We start from the raw sequence: 18,624 nt of genomic DNA, 5'->3' as shown, positions 1-18,624 counted from the left end.
TTCTTCACATAGCACATAGTTAAATTAAGGAATTAGCTTTGAAAGGGTGTAGTGATAACTACCAACATGGACAGCTTTGAAAAGGGGATTAGACAAATTCATGGAGGATAAGGCCATCAGTGATTACTCCCTGTGATGACTATCTACCCTGGTATAAGAGGCAGCATGCCTTGAAAAACCTGCTGCTGGGGAACATGAGCCAGAGAAAGCTATTGTTCTCAATGTGCTGCTTGTGGGCTTCCTAGAAGCATCTGGTTGGCCACTGTAATAACATAATGCTGGACTAGATGGGCCACTGGTCTCATCCAGAAGGGCTCCTTTTATGTTCTGATGTTAAAGGAGAGGGGCTTTTCTGTGGTGGCACCCCTTACTTTGAATGTCCTCCCTGAGGTCATTCCAGCTTGATAACAACACTGCAGTCTTTTCAGTGGCAGGTCAATAAACTCTTTATTTGCCGAAGCATTTTTCAATGGTTATGTTTGCTTTATAGATTATAGTTTTATAATTTGCTGCCTCTTCGTTTTATCACTGAATGTAGTTATATTGTATTATACTGACCTGATTTGTGCTTAATGCTAAGGTGAATGGTGGTTTAGCCTTAGGTAGTGTGGCAGTGGCGGCAGCAGGACCTGGATAGGAGTGAAGCAGCCCGTTTTTGCTCAGTGTACCTGCACACTTGCTTTTTCATGTTTACCCATGGTTTGACTTGGCATTATGTGCAGATGGGGCAACTGTATTATTGTAAACCATCCTGGAATACGTCAGGAGAAAGAGTGGTTTAGACGTTTTTTAAAATGAAATATTATTTTGGAGGGGGGTTGATGATGGTGAAATGGGTGTGTGTGGGAACCTTACTCAACTGGTTCAACCTGTTGTTTCCAGTGAGCTCTGCCACTACTTACTCCAAATCAACTAGTTTAATTCTTTAAAAAAGCTAAAGCAAAAAAGTAATAATCTTAATTCACCCACCCAAAAATCATTTGTTCAAAATCTTCTTTCCATTTCCTTCTCTTTGGGTGTTTTCTTCTTGTATGCTTCCTGTAGGGATTCCTTCAGGACTGTCACACCTAATGATTCCTCTCCATCTCCTAAACCTTTGTCTTACACACATGCAGAAAATTATCCCATGCTTTCCGAATCCTGTCCATTTTTTTGTGCTGCATTCTTTTAAGCAGGGGGAGAAACCCAGCTGTAGTTCTCTCTTTACCCCCCCCCCCCCTCTTGCTCTTACAGCAGCATCATAAGCAGCTTCACCTAAAAGTCATTTGGAGGGATATGGCTGCCACATTTCTACATGACTTTCTGTGGTCAGAGCTTTCAAGGAGCTGGTGGTTTGTAAACAATTTTTTTTTGTTTTTGCAAAACTGTCACATATTCACCATAACTGGTAAACTAAATGACCCCAGTTTAGAGCCAGAATAGCAGTATTTCCTAATCCCTTGCAGATTGCTCCAGTCCTACACCTGCTTGAATTTGCTGGCAGCACTGCTAGGCCCTTCTTCCTCCTCTTTTTCATAAAGTTTTTTATTTCATTTTGAATGTATAAAAAAGAAAAGAAAAATAACTGTAACCAAATACAGTGGTATCTCGGGTTACAGACACTTCAGATTATAGACGCTTCAGGTTACAAACTCCGCTAACCCAGAAATAGTACCTTGGGTTAAGAACTTTGCTTCAGGATGACAACAGAAATCGGGCGGCAGCAGCGGGAGGCCCTGTTAACTAAAGTGGTACCTCAGGTTAAGAATAGTTTCAGGTTAAGAACGAACCTCCAGAACAAATTAAGTTCTTAACCTGAGGTACCACTGTACAAGACACAGCAAACAGAAAAACAAGACAAATAACTATGTAAAATAAGTGTATTTGTGCATGGATTGAGTAACAATGTCCAATTCCAAAAGAGGCTAGACTTCTGATAAATAGTTGGGGTTGAAGAGTGTCCAGACCAATATGAAATTACTGTATATTTGTGCACCAGAATGAAAAAATGGTATCTTGGCTCATTTGTAACCCCTGATTCTCACAACTAAACCCTATGGCACAAGCCACATGAGACCAACTAAAGCGCAGGTCTCGCTAGTTTGAGGGTTCAAGTCTGGGCAAGGAAATAGCTTGCATCCCAGTGGAAGAATCCTTTTGGGGAGGACCCACAGGTAGAGTACCTGTTTTGGAAAGGTCTATGGTTCAGTCCCCTGCATCTCCAGTTAAAATAAAATAGCTGGGAACATGAAATAAATTTCCATGCCTGAGACACTGCCCATCAGGCTAGGTGGACAGATAGACACAGTCTGACCTGATTTAAGGCAGATTCCTCTATCTGGCAGCCTCCTGCCACACCCATTTCTAGTCTTTCCTCCGGCAGTTGGCTCTAGACTACCAGTTGCCGCTTTGTATGTTGCATTTTCAGATGTACATTTAAAACAGGTGAAACACTTAAAGTGAGAACTTGGCAAAGAAGTTAACACCATTGCTTCACAGCCGGCTGTGACAAGCAGCAGATACTTGCTGTATGTTCACTTTATGTTAAATCCAGACAGTCCTTTGCCTAATGTACAAAGTTACCCACCTTTTCCTTTTCTTTTTTTTTTACTTGTGAAATGTATAAAATGTCTGGTGACATCTTGAAATGTCTTGTGTTTAATGTTCAAGACATCTTGAAATGTATTGTGTTTAATGTTTCAGATGTGTAATATGTTGGCATTTATGCATGATGTCCTACTTCTTCCCCTTTTGTACTGTCTGAAGCAGCTTTTAATTCAGAGATGGGGAGACTGTGGCTCTCCATATGTTATTGTCTCCGTTTCCCATCAGCCACAATTAGCAAGGCCAAAGGCCAGGGATGTTTTAATCCAACAACAGCTGCAGGCCCACATATTATCCATACCTGCTTTAATTGCTGACCACAACTCTCTTCATATTGTCTACATCTTCTTTCAAGATTTCTCTCCCCGCCCCCTGCCCCACTTCAGAACAATTTTGTTAGGGTTGTGCAATCTCAGACCTATCTCTTAACTCGCTTTAGGATACATTCTCAATGTCGCTTAAACTCAGTGGCCTTAAGCCTTCCTTTGTAATTTTAATCAATACTGTATTAGTTTAAAAAACGACGTAGGTGATCTATGGGATTTTCCCCCATATATATATATATATATATATGCTTTCGTAGATTTTCACGGGTACAGGAATGCAGGTTTTGGTGTCCTCGGGTGTCTTCCCGTGTAAAAGTTGGGGTGTCTAGGCGACGTTTCGACGAGGTCTCACTCGTCATCTTCAGGCTGGTGCTTTCGGCTTCTTGTTACTGGAACAGAGCAGGATCTCAGTGTTTGAGTTCCTATAAATACTGTTGAGGAGGTGTGGCCTCTAATGTTCTTGGGCAGAGAGGAAGTTCCCAGGCTAGTGTGCCTTTTCTTCTTTTGTTTCTTAATTACTTGAGGGATATCTTGAGTGATTTCTTGAGTTGTATCCTGAGTACCACTTAGGTGGGTCATTAGGTGTGGATTAGTTGCTAAAGCCTTTGTGTCTTGACCTCTTGAACTTTGTGAAGAGTTTTTCTGGGAAGATGGTTGTACTGCATTTTGTTGTGCTCTGGCTTGGCTTCGTGTATAGGGGCGAGCTGTGGTTTTGTGGTCTGTGCCAGCCAGATCTGTGTAGGGATTGCAGGGGGGTGCAGCATCCGGAGATGTCTGGCAAGCCCTCCCCACAAAAACTGACACCAGAGCCAGAGGCACACAGAACGCCATCACCAATCAACCACACCAGACCCAAACCCAGACCCTCTCCACAGATGAATTACAGATACCATCCAGTAGCCAAACCATGGTGGCACCTCCGGATGCTGCACCCCCCTGCAATCCCTACACAGATCTGGCTGGCACAGACCACAAAACCACAGCTCGCCCCTATACACGAAGCCAAGCCAGAGCACAACAAAATGCAGTACAACCATCTTCCCAGAAAAACTCTTCACAAAGTTCAAGAGGTCAAGACACAAAGGCTTTAGCAACTAATCCACACCTAATGACCCACCTAAGTGGTACTCAGGATACAACTCAAGAAATCACTCAAGATATCCCTCAAGTAATTAAGAAACAAAAGAAGAAAAGGCACACTAGCCTGGGAACTTCCTCTCTGCCCAAGAACATTAGAGGCCACACCTCCTCAACAGTATTTATAGGAACTCAAACACTGAGATCCTGCTCTGTTCCAGTAACAAGAAGCCGAAAGCACCAGCCTGAAGATGACGAGTGAGACCTCGTCGAAACGTCGCCTAGACACCCCAACTTTTACACGGGAAGACACCCGAGGACACCAAAACCTGCATATATATATATATATATATATATATATATATATATATGCTCTATTCTGGCTGGCTCCTCACATGCAAATGCCATGCATGAGCAGGGGACAAATGTATAAAGCTACTCTCCTCCCATGTTGCTATGCCCATCACCCTCCAAAAGTTGGAAGTCTGAAGTGGGGGATGTTCCCTGCTTCAAACCCCGGAGAGCCACAGCAGCAATGGGCACAGAGACGTGGTGTGGGAGCGGGGGAGGCTAGAGCTTAGCATGTTCAGCCTGCTCACATGTAGCATTTGCATGTGAGCAGCATGCCTCAATGGGGCTGAAGTCTATGGGCAAAGTAGGAGTTCTAATCCTAGTTAACTTGAGTATTGAACCAATAAGTTCTTCAAAGAGTGTTTTGCATATAATGTGAATATGCGAAGCCCCTTCTCTTCATGCCGCCCCTGCCCTTGCTACATTCACAGTGACATTTTCTGCACAAACGTACTTCATAAAAGGAAGCAAGAACTTGTATTTCTGTATCAATGATATTTTCCCCCAGAATTATTTTTAAACATACCCTTTCATTAATGTCAAGAGCTGAGAGAAATATTGAATCTGTCTGCATACACAGGGTTATATCCAACTAACTCCCACTCAGAGTAGACTTGACTTAATGAACCTAAGTTAGTAACAATCATTAACTTAATGGAGTCTACTCTGAGTAGGATTGGCCCACACTGGATACAACCTAAACTGGATATATACCTTTGGCGTTTCAGAATGTGTTTATGTTCTGAATTAGGTTATTGGACAGTGGTCTAAAACAAATGCACTGTGTATCATCTCTATTTTGGGTCTAAGATTAATCTGTCTTTTGTCTGCTTTTTAAATACGAGAAGGTAAACTCAAGGGTGCTGCTTGAGAATTTCAACCTTAAAATAAGAATTGGAATGCATGAGCTAACGTGGTCTACTTGCACAGTCAGAATTTGCCTGCAGTTATGTGTGCATCAGGTATTATAGTACTATTTCTTTTTTCTGTAGTTTTTCTTCACTTTGTAAAAGGATGTTTCTTTCACTCAGGAACTTAAGTTTACTTAACATGCAAGTTTATTAGATCATTTATTCTCAAATGGTTGGCTAATACTAAGCCATTGATTGCAGAAAACTTGTTTGCAATGCTGCCTGCATTTTGGGGCAAGGTAAAAAGAAGAGTACACACATGATTTTGGTTGGGAGAAGAGACTTCAGAGTTTGGAACTGACAGGTGGAGCTGCAAGGCAAAAATGCAGTTTCTGGGTTTGGGAATTGTGACTCAGGAGGCCTGGACATTAAAAGCCCACTGAGATGTGCATTGAGATTTCAGCTACCTCAAGTTGTAGAATAACATGAATTTATAAACAGTTGTGCTGTTAGAAACATTGTACATGGTAGCTTGTGGCTGACATCCTTGTCCAGAACAGCATGATTGTTGCACTTTTAAGCATAACTGGTGCTGTCAACAATGGAAGACTTATAAGTGAGTTTATATAGAGAAGGCATTGTTCAGCAGAGTACAGTCTTAACTTGTCTTGTGCCATTAGCTGTAACATATGGTAGAGAGATCAACAGTTAAAACACAAACCTCTTTCATTTCATAGAGGACATTTTCCTTCAGTGCATAAGATGCTTAAACCATATTCTTTTTGTCAGTAAAATTCTTAAAGAGCAGCTAAAGTATAAAATTCTGGTTGAAGACTGAAAAAGGTCCTGTCTTAATTGTATGCAATAAGTCTCCAGAAATCCTCAAACTATAATTACCAATGAACAATGAAGTTTTGGTAACTAAGCTGTTCATGTGGGTTAATCGTGGGGTACATTGTATAATCTCTGTTCAGTTAGTGTGCAAGATAAATGTTCTCTAGAACAGACACTTCGGAATAAGTCTAGTATGATAAGTATTTAACATAATTAATGTTAATCCTGCATAATTCAAGTTTGTACAATGATTAATTGCAGGCTACTCCATAGAGCTTAGTAGTAACTCATATGACTCTTCAGCCTTATATCAATTTCACTTTCTCTTTTTGCAAAATACTAATGCAGTAGATTAACACTGATCAAGTCTTTCTATTGGAAGATGTAAGAAGTATATATTTAATGTCCATGCTAACAAGTTATCTGTTACCTTTGGTATATTGATTCTGCTGCATAGCATATTTATATATTTAACTTTGTCTAGAAAGGAAGGAAACTTCACCCTGCTGAGGAAATTTCCTTCTCTGCTTTTTTTCCTTTTAACTGTTAGTGTAATGACCTAGTGCCATAAAACTTAAACACAGACAACTGCAGGTGGGAAATATTTTGATATATTAGTCTGCAGTTTAAGGTGGAAGTTTCTGAGTTTGTGGAGAGCAAAGGAGATTGAGGTGACATCAACTTCCTGACCACCCCTGAAACAACAATGTGTAGCTTGTGCTAATTAGTTTAATGACCCTCCAGTGTGAAATTAAAAGTGTCTTGTGCTTCCTGTTGATTTCCCCCCCAACCCAATAGTATCACGATACTGCAGTCAGTGATTTTTGTGGGGTACAGAGTGGTTAGTTTGGAAGGCTACCAAGTACGTAAAACTTGGTGCCTACTAAATAGAAATATATTTTCTACCTGTGGTCTGAACAAGAGTTTTAAGAAAGACAGAGGAATAAGTTGACAAACATTAAAGTTATCAACTTATGTTGATAATTAGGAAAATACAAAATCGCTCACAAAAATGATCAGATGCACTGTTGCCATTTTTTATTTACACCAAATGATAACCTGCCACAGCTTTTATGCCTTTCTTAGTAACCAGAAACACAATTTCAAGAGCTATCTACTGATTTATTTTTTAGTGGCTTTGCACTGATTAATAATTTGCCATATGTTGTAAGCAACCAAAGCATTTCCCAGTTGTTTCATTTTCTTGCTGACAACACAGAAACTGTTGACATATTTGTGGCATATGTTTTCCAAGCTGTCATAATGAAATAGTGTTTGAGAAAACCTTTGACATGCCCAGAAATAATGATTAATGCATGAAATGTCATGTGAGACATGATGAAGATAAATAATTACAAATCAAGTGTTACATTAGAAAATGATTTATTGCCTTTACCTATACAGTATTATAAACAAAATCAAAATGAGTTACACAACTTCTCTGGGTGTTTATAACATAGGGCTGCCATATGTTTTATGGTCTTTCTTGACATTTTTGTAAAAAGAAGCTCAACAATGGGGTTTGTCTTAAAAAACTCAACAATTTTGGGGGTTTCCTTAAAAAAGCTAAAAAACATTTAGGGGGGCCTGGTTGTTACTTTTTGAAATATGGCAACCCAGTGCTTTACGTACAAAAATTCACAAAATGTTCAGGGGTATGCATACCCCCAGGAAAAAAACACTATTAGGGTTAGGGTTATGACATGTCCCAAAGCTTATAGTATGCCCTTTTTTAGTTCTGCTAAAATTGGCTTATTTATCTGTAAAGTATTATTGCACTCTGCTTCATATCCAAGGATCCAGCTCCTTTCAGACATTACTCAAACTGCATAGAGAGACACAGATAAATGTGAGCAAGCTTATGGGTTAGTTAATGTTAGTTTTTGTTTATAAGACTGACTAAATAGCTCTATACATTTTTTGAATTTTTTTATTGATTCACTTTTTTAGTCTGACTCTCCCCATAGATTTACATTCCTTGGGGATGGATCAACACAAGCAAGCTTTTCAGCCCTAGTTTTCTGTATAACCAACACAATTTTGGGTTTATGAATCTTTAATATCAACCCTCCATGCTACATGGCAAGCTGCTTTTGAAAATGAAGTGGGGTTTAAAATAAAGGAAAAGTTGACTATCCACAAAACTGATAACAATTTCTTTTTTTGTTTTTTGTTTTGTTTTTTGTTACCAATTATATGAGGCTTCTGGGGAGATTGTAGGTCTTCAAATAGCAGGCATAACAATGTGTTAACTATAAAGATGGGCCTCATGGCTAAGGATAACTTGGTTTACAAATACAGTATTGTATTCTGTCCCATTTTTGTTGTTTTTCTGAAAGATGGAATAGGCTTCTCTTTAAGAAGGTGTAGTTGTCCATAATTTGTAACAAGATACCCCCTCCCACATTACCAAAAATGTTTGGCTGTCATCCAGCCATGGAGAGACCTAAATATTACACAACTGTTTGAAATGCCATTCTAGGGTATGGCGCAACAAGGCCTAGGCCAGCTTTTCCTGACCTGTTGCCCTCCAGATGTTTTGGATTACAACTCCTATCAGCTGCACCCAGTGGGAGTTGTAGTCCAAAAACATCTGTGAGAGCATCAGGTTGATGAGGTTGATTAAAACACACTTCTGCTTTATGTATCCAAATACTGCAGTTGCCTGAAGGCAGAATGAAGTTGTAACTTTTCTCTAGAATGAACACTGACTTTAATAAGGCTAGATATGTTGGCTGGCTGGCTGGCTTGAAGTACAACAGAAGCTGTCTTTCTCTGCTGACAAGGTGATATTTGCAAAAAATGCAATAGGTTGCTTATGCCTTAAGGACAGAAGAGAGTAACAAGTTCAACAATAATTCACAGTTAACTTGACTCGATGTGGTCAGGCAGCATTACCTAGGGGAGTTCTTGAATTTGACTTCATTAATGCTCTCAATGTGTTTTGAAATCTGTTCATGAAAGAAGCTATAGAAATTCAAAGATCATGACCAGGGGAGGAACATTTTCCCCCAATTTGGGTTTAGAAATTAATATATAGGTGACTGCAGCTTATTTTATTATTATCATTATTTTCATGGGAAGGACTGTAAAAGCTTTGTCTTAAAGCTGTACAGTATTAGCCACTTGGATGGAAACTACCATTGGAGAATTCAGTTTGAAGTCAAATGTGGCTGAAATTGTATACCAATGGGCCTGAGCGTCCCTTAGAAGCTTGGTGTGTTCCAAAAAACCTAAAAAAATACAAGCCATCAAGTATTCTTGATCTTGCTGTTCAATTAAAAATGGATATGAATTCTGTGTTGCTGACATCCCTTTGGAGAAGTGAATTAATGCAGTCTCCAGCTGCCTGCGGTTGAAGGCCATGAATCACATTGAGTGAGCACAAAATAATCAGAAGTGTGGAATGGGTTTTTGGATTTCAGTTATTTGGTGTTTGTTGGAAGATCTCATTGTAAATAAACAAGTCTTGAAGATGCCACATCCTTTTGCCTGTTGGGATCATATTGTAACCATTAAAAGTGTCCTGCATAGCTGCAGAGATTAAACTGGAGAATAGCAGTGTCCATTTAAGGGAACAGCTTAGTGCCAGTTTTTAAATTCAGGCTTTTGTGGAGTAGAAAGGTTGGAAATCCTCTGCTCTAGAATAACATTTGTTTATTCCATAAAACATCCAGTTCCATTGGATGTTGATCCTTCTCAAGTTCTTTGTCTCCTTGCTAGTGAGAGAGCTGGATAGAATGTGAGGAGATCGACTTTTAGATGCAGAACACTGTTTAAGTTTTATGTTAAGCATTTAATATGCTTCTTTTTCTGTATAGTCAGTTTATTACTTGACAATTAATTATGCATTGGTCACTTTAAAATACCAGAGGTAGAACAGGCTATGGTCTCTGACTTGTTGGTGAAGTACCGTAGTTATGCACTCTTAGTCAGATTTACATTGGCCAGGGCTTGTGTCAAGAGTCTAAATCACTTTACTTGCTCCCATGAGTGTCAGCTCAGCAGCCCTTGTGTAGAAGTTGTGAGAATTGGTTGTGTGTATATGGTGCTCCTCTGCTGAAAATGGTGATTTGGAAGAAGATTACTGTGGCTTAAAGGTAAAGGTACCCCTGCCCGTACGGGCCAGTCTTGACAGACTCTAGGCCGGGGGCCAGCGCTGTCCGGAGACACTTCCGGGTCACGTGGCCAGTGTGACTTCGCTGCTCTGGCGAGCCAGAGCCGCACACGGAAACGCCGTTTACCTTCCCGCTAGTAAGCGGTCCCTATTTATCTACTTGCACCCGGGAGTGCTTTCGAACTGCTAGGTTGGCAGGCGCTGGGACCGAACAACGGGAGCGCACCCCGCCGCGGGGATTCGAACCACCGACCTTTCGATCGGCAAGCCCTAGGCGCTGAGGCTTTTACCCACAGCGCCACCCGCGTCCCTATTTACTGTGGCTTACTTCATGATAATAATGGTAGATATGGTAGTCCCCTAGCATACCGGTACTTTTGATTGTATACATGACTGCAAGTAATGGCAGGTTCCACAAAAGGGTAACTGGGGTTGGCATTACATCCATGGCTGAGGTACCTGTGGAATTTGGCTGTGCCTCCTGAAACCACTGTGGCTCTCCATAAACTGCATAATGTGCAATACTATGCAGGCCTTGGTGGTGATGGGTCAGCTGTCGTACAGCTGTCTTGCTAAGCATTGCTTGCTTTTGGGACCTTAGTCATCTCCACACATACACACCCCACGTCTCCCCCAAAATATCCTGTTACAGAGTATTTGGGGATCCTATTTCTTGAAAGTCCATGTGTAGTTGAACATTTCAGATTTTTAGTTGAAATGAAAATCCTTATACATGGCCGTGTGGTCCTTGGATTCAAGGTCATCAGATACTGCACTTAGCCTCTGTCACTGACTTTCTTTGTGGCTTTGAATGCATTCATTGGAACTCTGGGCTTCACGTTGCTCAGTTGTAATACAGGCAACTGCCTGGTTGTGTGGGGGCTGCGTTCCAGGCATTTGCACGTGTTGGCAGAGCACACATAAGCCTGCCCGTTATGCCCCCTTCCGGGTTCAAAATTACCCATGTGTCTGCGGTCGTGCGTCAATTGAAATTGTGCAAAATGGTTGCCACCTGTATATATTTATGTTGGGTGCAAGAACATGTAGGCAGTGAGTTAGATCCGGACTTAAGTGGATCATCCTTTAGTCACATTTAAAACAATGAAACTTAAGTGTGATTAATGTAGCCCAGATCCAACCCACTGTATATGAAGAAACAGGAAACTGTGTCCCGCATTATTACAATCTCTGGGTTGACTTGTGTAAAGTGAAGAGGGGAGGTTGCTCATATTTTACTGTTTTCATAGGTGTCCTTAGTCAGAAGTGTTGGAATCTGCTTTTTAATGTTTATGTATGAGTTGCTTTAATCGGTGGGTTGTTGTCGTGATACATTTAGGTTAGATCTCAGCTTGCAATTTATATCTGAGATCCTTTCCTGATACCTCCTGGTATCAAGGAGATATTTACTTTTTTCATAGAGTCTGTGGATTGTTTTGGACTACAACTCCTATCAGCCCCAGCTAGGACAGTTGTGCTTTTGGGAGGTGATGAGTTGTAGTCCAAAACATCTGGAGGGTTTTAATTTAGAGAAGGGTGCTTTGGTGTATCTATACTCGTGTTCACAGCAATGCTTTGAGAACATCCTGCTGCAGTAGTGAGAAATAATAACAAAGTATTGTCTGTTAATAAAACGGATACAGCTGGAATGGATGTTTTCTGTAGTTCTAGCCTGTTCCTTTTCTCAATAATTCTGAAGCTCGTTTGCTGAGGGTGTGAAGCGGGTGTTTCATTTTTGTAGACATCAAAAGATCACTTGGTTCCTGTAAATGACCCTTTTGTCAGAGATGTCCTAGGGCTCTGTTACAGATTTAGAAAGCAAAGATAGCAGGAAGTAATTAGTGAAAAAAATTGTTAAAAGATTTTAAAATAGCTCTTTCTCTCCTCGGGGAATTTTCTCTTTCAGAGACAAGATGATACTTCTGACTTTTCTTTTTAATGTGCTTCTAGCCCTTCCTAGTGTGTTGCAGTGCAGAGGAGGGTTTGCAGGAATCTCAGCTGTAGTGTCCCCTCCTGATGGTGACATTCTGGGGATTAGTTTGGCATCTCTTCCAGATGCTTTGTGGGATAGTAGAAATAAGCTGACACTTGGGATTACCAGACTCTGACCTCTGATTGAAATGTGTGTGTGTGTTCCTTAAATCAACAATTTTTTCAACCGGTGTTCAAGGAACCTTGAGGGTCCTCAGCCATTTATTAGGTTCCTCTGTAATCACTAATTGCAGACAAGCTTCCCTGAATAACAGCTTGCCCTCCTGCTACTGATATTTTCTGAAATGCACAGCTATAGGGAAGGGTTGGGTGTTGTTTACAGTGTACACTTTGGTCTCATTGTTGCCCTGCATGAACTAATAGGCTTGGGCAGAGACTTATGTGAACTGCCCCCTTGTAATAGTCTTGTAAATAAGCCCCCACGAGTTAATAGCATGCAAAAAAGAGAAGAAAAGAAAAAGAATCACTAGTCTATTGGGGGCTGGCAGAGGAGGGACTATGAGCTGCATTTCTGTACTGGGTGTGGAAGAGGGGACTTTCCTCCAGCAGCCTGTTTGGTTTCTGTGCTGGTTCCTCTGCCATCCTGTTCACCTGTCTGCATAGAATTTAATGCACCTGCCTGTGTGCAGTTCCTGGTCGTCTATGGTTATGAGGCTAGTGCTTAAATACAAGGGTGCCCTAGGCTGCTATAGAATACACAACAGTTCTGTGGCAGGGCACAGGGGTTTCTGGGCAGGCAAGTCATTGAGGAAAAAGTTTGAAACCAACTGACATCAACCCCAGCCATGGATTTTGAAATCAAATTGTACCATGTAGTTCTATAGTCAATGACTGAATTAAATTTATTGTACTTTTCACCCATGTTAGATGACTTGCTAAACTTGTATCTGGGTTATACTGCTTCAGGCTACAGATGACAGCTCATTTGATAGAATAGTCATTCCTACAAAAAAGAAAAAGAAACTGAATCCCTACACCTACAAAGCAAGCTTGCTTGGAATAAGCAGTTCTGTCTTAGCCTTCTTTCTGATATATCACTTTTCTCTGTGGGGATATTTGTTTGTTTGTTTGTTTGTTTGTTTGTTTGTTTGTTTGTAACATTCCATCATGTGAGCACCCCCACCCTAACCCAAGCAGTATGAAATTTAGCAATCCAGACACAAGTTTACCACCTCCTCTACTGTTCTTACTACTATGTTTTAAATCAATCACATCAATTGTCCCCACAATCCCTAGTCATCTGCATGGTTTTGGTCTTGATAGATTAGTATTTTTGGTGCTTTTCAGACAATTATTGTTTCCCAAAGCAGCTCCTATCAACAGTCAGTGAAAGGCCCTTCTATAAGGCTTACAAACTTAAAAAAAGAAGTAACACAAGGGAAGAGGAGGGAATGGAAAAGGCAGAGGAGGGAGATCATTCCACCTGCATGTCTATTTGTGGCACATAAATGAATTTACCTTCTTTTGATTAAACTCTTGATTTCTTGTGACAGAAGCTTCTTTTTCAGCAGTTGAGAAGTTTGATTTTGCTTCTGAACAACAAAGCTTATTGAAATAGGGTACAAATAAATTACAAGGAAGACAACTTATGCTTTTTGTTAGACAACACTTGAATGAGTCCAAAATACCTTAAATACCTTAGCATACCTTAATCTGTGTTAAGTTGTATATTAAAATCACTGTTTTGTTTCCACAGGGTGGCATTTTGCAGTGTTTCCAAGTTGTGATAACCAAGGCGAGGCGAATAGTCCAGGGAGCATTTCTCCATCTTAACAGAGCCAGGTAAACTGAACAGCAGCCTGAACCCAATATTTTGTTTTGAGCTCCAGTATTCATGATGAAAGTAGCGTAGAATCTATGTGACAGCCTCTTGTGAAATGTCGCACCTGTCCGTACCCTCAAGGCCTGCTACCAACATTCTTGAGATACTTAGGCTGAGAATATTTTGTTGATAGAAATGGGGCTCTTCAGTCCTGAAATGATCAATATATGTGGTGGTTCCATTCATTAGTTTGTGGTATTATTATTTCATGCCAGGGGGCGGGTGAGGACTGAGGAAGAATTTAGGCAGTAAAGCTTGCAGGGGAAACTGCCAGGGGCTGCCCTTGAGCCTTCAAATTATACAGCAAGCATAACTTGATTCCAATTTATTGTATATTGGAAGATGCAATGGGCAGCTTGCCTTCACCTATGTAGCTTGGATGTGTCTTAAAACCAACATGGTAGCATTTGTACAGGTTTCATGTTGTCTTTGTGGACAATTTCAGTGGGCTACTTAAAACCACTTAGCTCTACATATCCCAAATAACCATAATCACCCCTGTGTCCCACGTTGGTGTCTAAAATTGATGAGTAACACCTTTTTAAGTTCATTCACCAGTTAGGACTGTAAGAGCCTATAGACAAGTGACTGCCCCTTGATTGCAGAAATTCTTCCCTCTGAGGACTCGGCAAAGAGAGTCTGCTAGAGCTTCATCAGAAAGTGAGGTAAAATGTATACTGTGAGCAGAACAGAACACCATCTCTTGATAGTGGCCTGGTTCTCACATTACACTAAGCCAAACCATTCAGGCTCCCAGAGAGGAGATTGTAGCCACTTAGCTTTTCCCCAATTGTTTTGCTCCTGTTGTATACTGAGCTAAGCCATGGTTTGGCTTATATTTTCAATTGGAACCTGACTATTTAGCTGCCGAGTCCAGAGGAGGAGGATTAGCATGATTAGCTTCTCTGCACGTGATCTTTTTGCCTATCTTTGGCTGTTTTGCTGGATGGTAGCAATAATGCCTTGCTTCAATGCCCCTATAGCAGTAAAGGTTTGTCTTTTATCTAAACCAGGGGTTGTCATCCTGGTCCCTACCGCCCACTAGTGGGCGTTTCAGGATTCTGGGTGGGTGGTAGGGGGTTCTACGGCACAAGCTGAATCCTCCTTACATTGAGCATTGGTGGCGGTAAGGAAATTTTACCATCAAGAAAGATGCATTAGTGGGTGGTAGGTATAAAAAGGTTGACTACCCCGATCTAAACCGTAGTGACTCTAACATTCAGGGACTCGTAATTATGTTGTCAAGTTTCCCTCTGATTCATTCATTCATTTTTCTAGTATATTTTGAGGCACAAGGTTTATACTATCATCCTTATTGGAATGCCATGTTGGCAGTTCAGAGATAAATGCCATTCAGCCACAACCAGAACTGAATAATCATAACTGTATAATTTTTTTTCTGTTTCCTTTTCCTTTTCCCACTTCTAGTCTACTCTTATTTTAATTCCTTCCACCTTAGGAAGGAAGTGAAAGGAAGGGTACTGTTCACCTTAATGCAGGGGTGGGAAACTGCAGCCTCCAGATGTTACTGTATGCAGCTCTAGGCAGCATAGCCAAAGGTCAAGGATTACGTGGGTTGTAGTCCAGCAACACCCAGAGGCCACAGATACTTCACCCCTGGCTTAAGGTTACCTGCTGAATTGTGCAAAATTTGTCTGAGGGATGGGGCTGGTGTTTTTTGATCCTGGTAAGTGGTGCCACCTGCTGGAAAATGAAGCACAAAATGCTCATTTTTTCCTTTTAAAAAGCTATTTATGTGTTTCACCTGTTGGTGGAAAGAAGCACCTTCCTTTTAATTTCCAGAGTGTCTGACTTGTTCCATAACTCCGCCTATAGTCTGTTGGGATATATTGTGGCTTTAGAACACATTATACTAACATTCCTTCACCTGGCCCTTCCCACCATAGGTTTGCTGACAAGCTAAATTAAGAGGCATTGCAGGACCCTTAAAAAGTTATTGGGCTTTGGCAGGTCTCCAATTTAGAGTTCCACATTTGTGGAGCAACCACCCAAATTCATGGGCCATTGTTGGGCAAAGTGAGATCTTCTGTCATATAGTCAACAGACTGGTTCCTGACGTCACATGAGAAACGGTGTGTTGGCCTCAAAGGAGTTAAGATTATAATACGTGATGGTGCCAGGAAGGTGCAGTGACATGTGCCATCTTGCTATAACTTGCTCCATCTCTGAGGAGGAATGCTTCCTTCAAGATCTGGCTAATTTTGAAGCCTCTGGAGAACTTCCCATGCTTATCTGTTGATAGGTCTAGAGTCACAGTAGATGAATTTGTTAGAGCCTGCTCCCTAATATCCTGATCTTGCTTTTGATGGGCATTTATTGCCCTTTGAAAGGACAGCTGAGTCCTCTTGAAAGATTATGACTTATTTCAGATAAAAATGAATTGCCTAAGAGCAGCAACATACACTGCAGTTGCCAAACAAGAAACTAGTGAGCTTTTGGTTAAACTGTTTGTGCGCAGATTGCCAGAACATAGTATCACTTTTTTTATTTTGTTTAAACAAATGATATAGAAATTACAATGCACCCAATCAAATATGGATACTACATTTCATTCTCCTTGTATGGTTTCTTGTAGGTGGAGCCCTGCATGCTTTTCCCTAAGCGCAGATTGCATCTTTGATTCCTCCTTCCTTGGCTGTTCTTGATTAAACATTCTCATAGCCTGAGATTACTAGGCAAGCAGGTAATGTTAGCTGTTGGTCTATTCTTAACTTCTTTTTCTTCTTATAAACTACGATCCATTCTGTGCAGTTTGGAGGAATTGAAAGGCTGCATGGATAAACTGTCATCTGTGCGTAGTATCTTAATATAGCAAAGTTAGACATTCATATTGGTGATTAAGCTAGCAGTCAGGCTGAATGTTGCTGCTAATTAATTGTAAAAGTTTATTTGTGAATATATTTATATGCTGCTGTCTCATAAAGATATATCCCAGCAGCTTACAACAATATAAAAACATAAAACCAAATACAGTGGTACCTCGGGTAACGTAATTTCGAGTTACGAACACGGCAAACCCGGAACTGTATACTTCTGGGTTTTGCCGTGCCGCAGAAACAACGCCTCCAGATACAGACTTTTTGGGGTAAGTACAGACCCCCAGGACAAATTAAGTCTGTATCCAGAGGGTCCACTGTAATAAAAAGTTAAAAATAAGTCAAAAGCAAAAAAGAAATAAAAAACAAACCTCAATGAACCATTGTGGGGGATGTACTCTTAATTAGCTGCATAGGCCTGCAAAAGTTTTCAGCAGGTGTTTGCACAGAAGGTGCTCACTGAATCTCTATTAGCAGAGTGTTTCACAGGTCTGGGCCGATGATACTAAAGGCTTGATTTCTTGTTGTTGTCAATTGAGCCTGTTTGCCTCGTGCTTCCCAAGGAAGAGTGACTTACCGGAAGAATAAGAAATCAAGATAACAAACTTTTTATAAAAGAATGGAAATGGTTTATTGAATATTTACAGATAAATTGCAAACAGATAAAAACATTGGCAGGATTATTGTTTCGGAACAATATGCAGTTTCGGAAGAGTATATATTTAAAGTAGATAATTAAATGATCAAATTAAATGAATTTGAATATGCAGAAGATATTAAAAAATAAAGAACCACAGAAAGAGGGGGAAGGAAGTCAAACTTTGAAATGTTAAAATGGTTGTAAAATTAGTGAAATGTATAAATTTGAAACGTATAAATAATTTTTTTAAAAAAAAGAGTGAGTTCAATACCTGGTCACTTGCTTCTGCGTCAAATGCTGTTGGTGTACCCACAGGACTGCAGCATTGTAACATGTTCTCCTGACAGCGTTTTGTTCAAGGCAGCTGTAAACCATTTATTTTCCTGTGGAAAATGAACTTGTCAGCCTTTACTATATTGTGGCCCCAGCTGAGCACTCCCAGGAGATCCAGCATGATAGTTATGACATTTTGTAGCTGAATTAAATGGTGTACCACAGGGTTGGAGAACCTGTGGTCCTCCAGGTGTTGTTGGACTACAGTTTCCATTCTTACTGATCACTGGCTATGTGGGCAAGGGCAGATGGAAACTGGAGCCTCACAGTATCTGGAGGGCCACAGGCTCCACATCCCTGGTTTAGGAAAGAACTGCTGCTAACTAGGCAGCTCCTATGGATAGGGTATTGCTGGTTTTAACTGTTAATACTTAGCCTTTTCCTTGCCTATTATTCTTAACATAGTAAACCATTCTTGTATCTTTTTTGTTGGTGATTAATATTTAGAAGTCTCAGGAACTGGGAAGAGGGGAATGAACCGTGAGGGTGTCCCCGGGAAGAGTCCGGAGGAGATGTATATTCAGCAGAAAGTCAGAGTCCTGCTAATGCTTAGGAAGATGGGATCAAATGTAAGTATTGCAGGCAGCCTTGTAGACCCTCACAGAAGCTACTAGTTCAGCATAATTTGTACTAGCCTTCTAGAACACCGTGCTCATGATAGTTTTTTGTGGCACTCTAGGGGTTTAAAGAGAGCTAGCCATTTTCCAGTTTCCAAAACCTTTCTTGCTTGCTCACCTCAAATTGATTCTTTGTTGTACAGGGCAACTTAGAGGGGTAACTTTTGTGACTAAGAGCCTCCCTACATTCTTCTATAGCTTTCCTTAGGGACGCGGGTGGCGCTATGGTCTAAACCACTGAGCCACT

General features: G+C 40.7%; 1 protein-coding gene across 1 annotated transcript in view; it reads left to right on the top strand.

Moving 5' to 3' along the window:
- The window catches only part of CTNNBIP1 (catenin beta interacting protein 1), a 43,595-nt gene that overhangs the window by 2,384 nt on the left and 22,587 nt on the right, over window positions 1–18,624 (top strand). Inside the window, exons 2-4 of the mRNA XM_028740718.2 lie at window positions 13,825–13,910; window positions 16,547–16,654; window positions 18,208–18,329. Of these exons, the coding sequence (XP_028596551.1) occupies window positions 18,234–18,329 (96 nt within the window). The 5' untranslated portion in view covers window positions 13,825–13,910; window positions 16,547–16,654; window positions 18,208–18,233. The remainder of the gene's footprint in view (window positions 1–13,824; window positions 13,911–16,546; window positions 16,655–18,207; window positions 18,330–18,624) is intronic.

The sequence above is a fragment of the Podarcis muralis genome, chromosome 7, assembly GCF_964188315.1.
Source record: "Podarcis muralis chromosome 7, rPodMur119.hap1.1, whole genome shotgun sequence".
In the NCBI taxonomy this organism is placed as follows: domain Eukaryota; kingdom Metazoa; phylum Chordata; class Lepidosauria; order Squamata; family Lacertidae; genus Podarcis; species Podarcis muralis.
The sequence above is the reverse complement of the archived record's forward strand: the minus strand, read 5'-3'. Positions and strand labels throughout refer to the sequence as shown.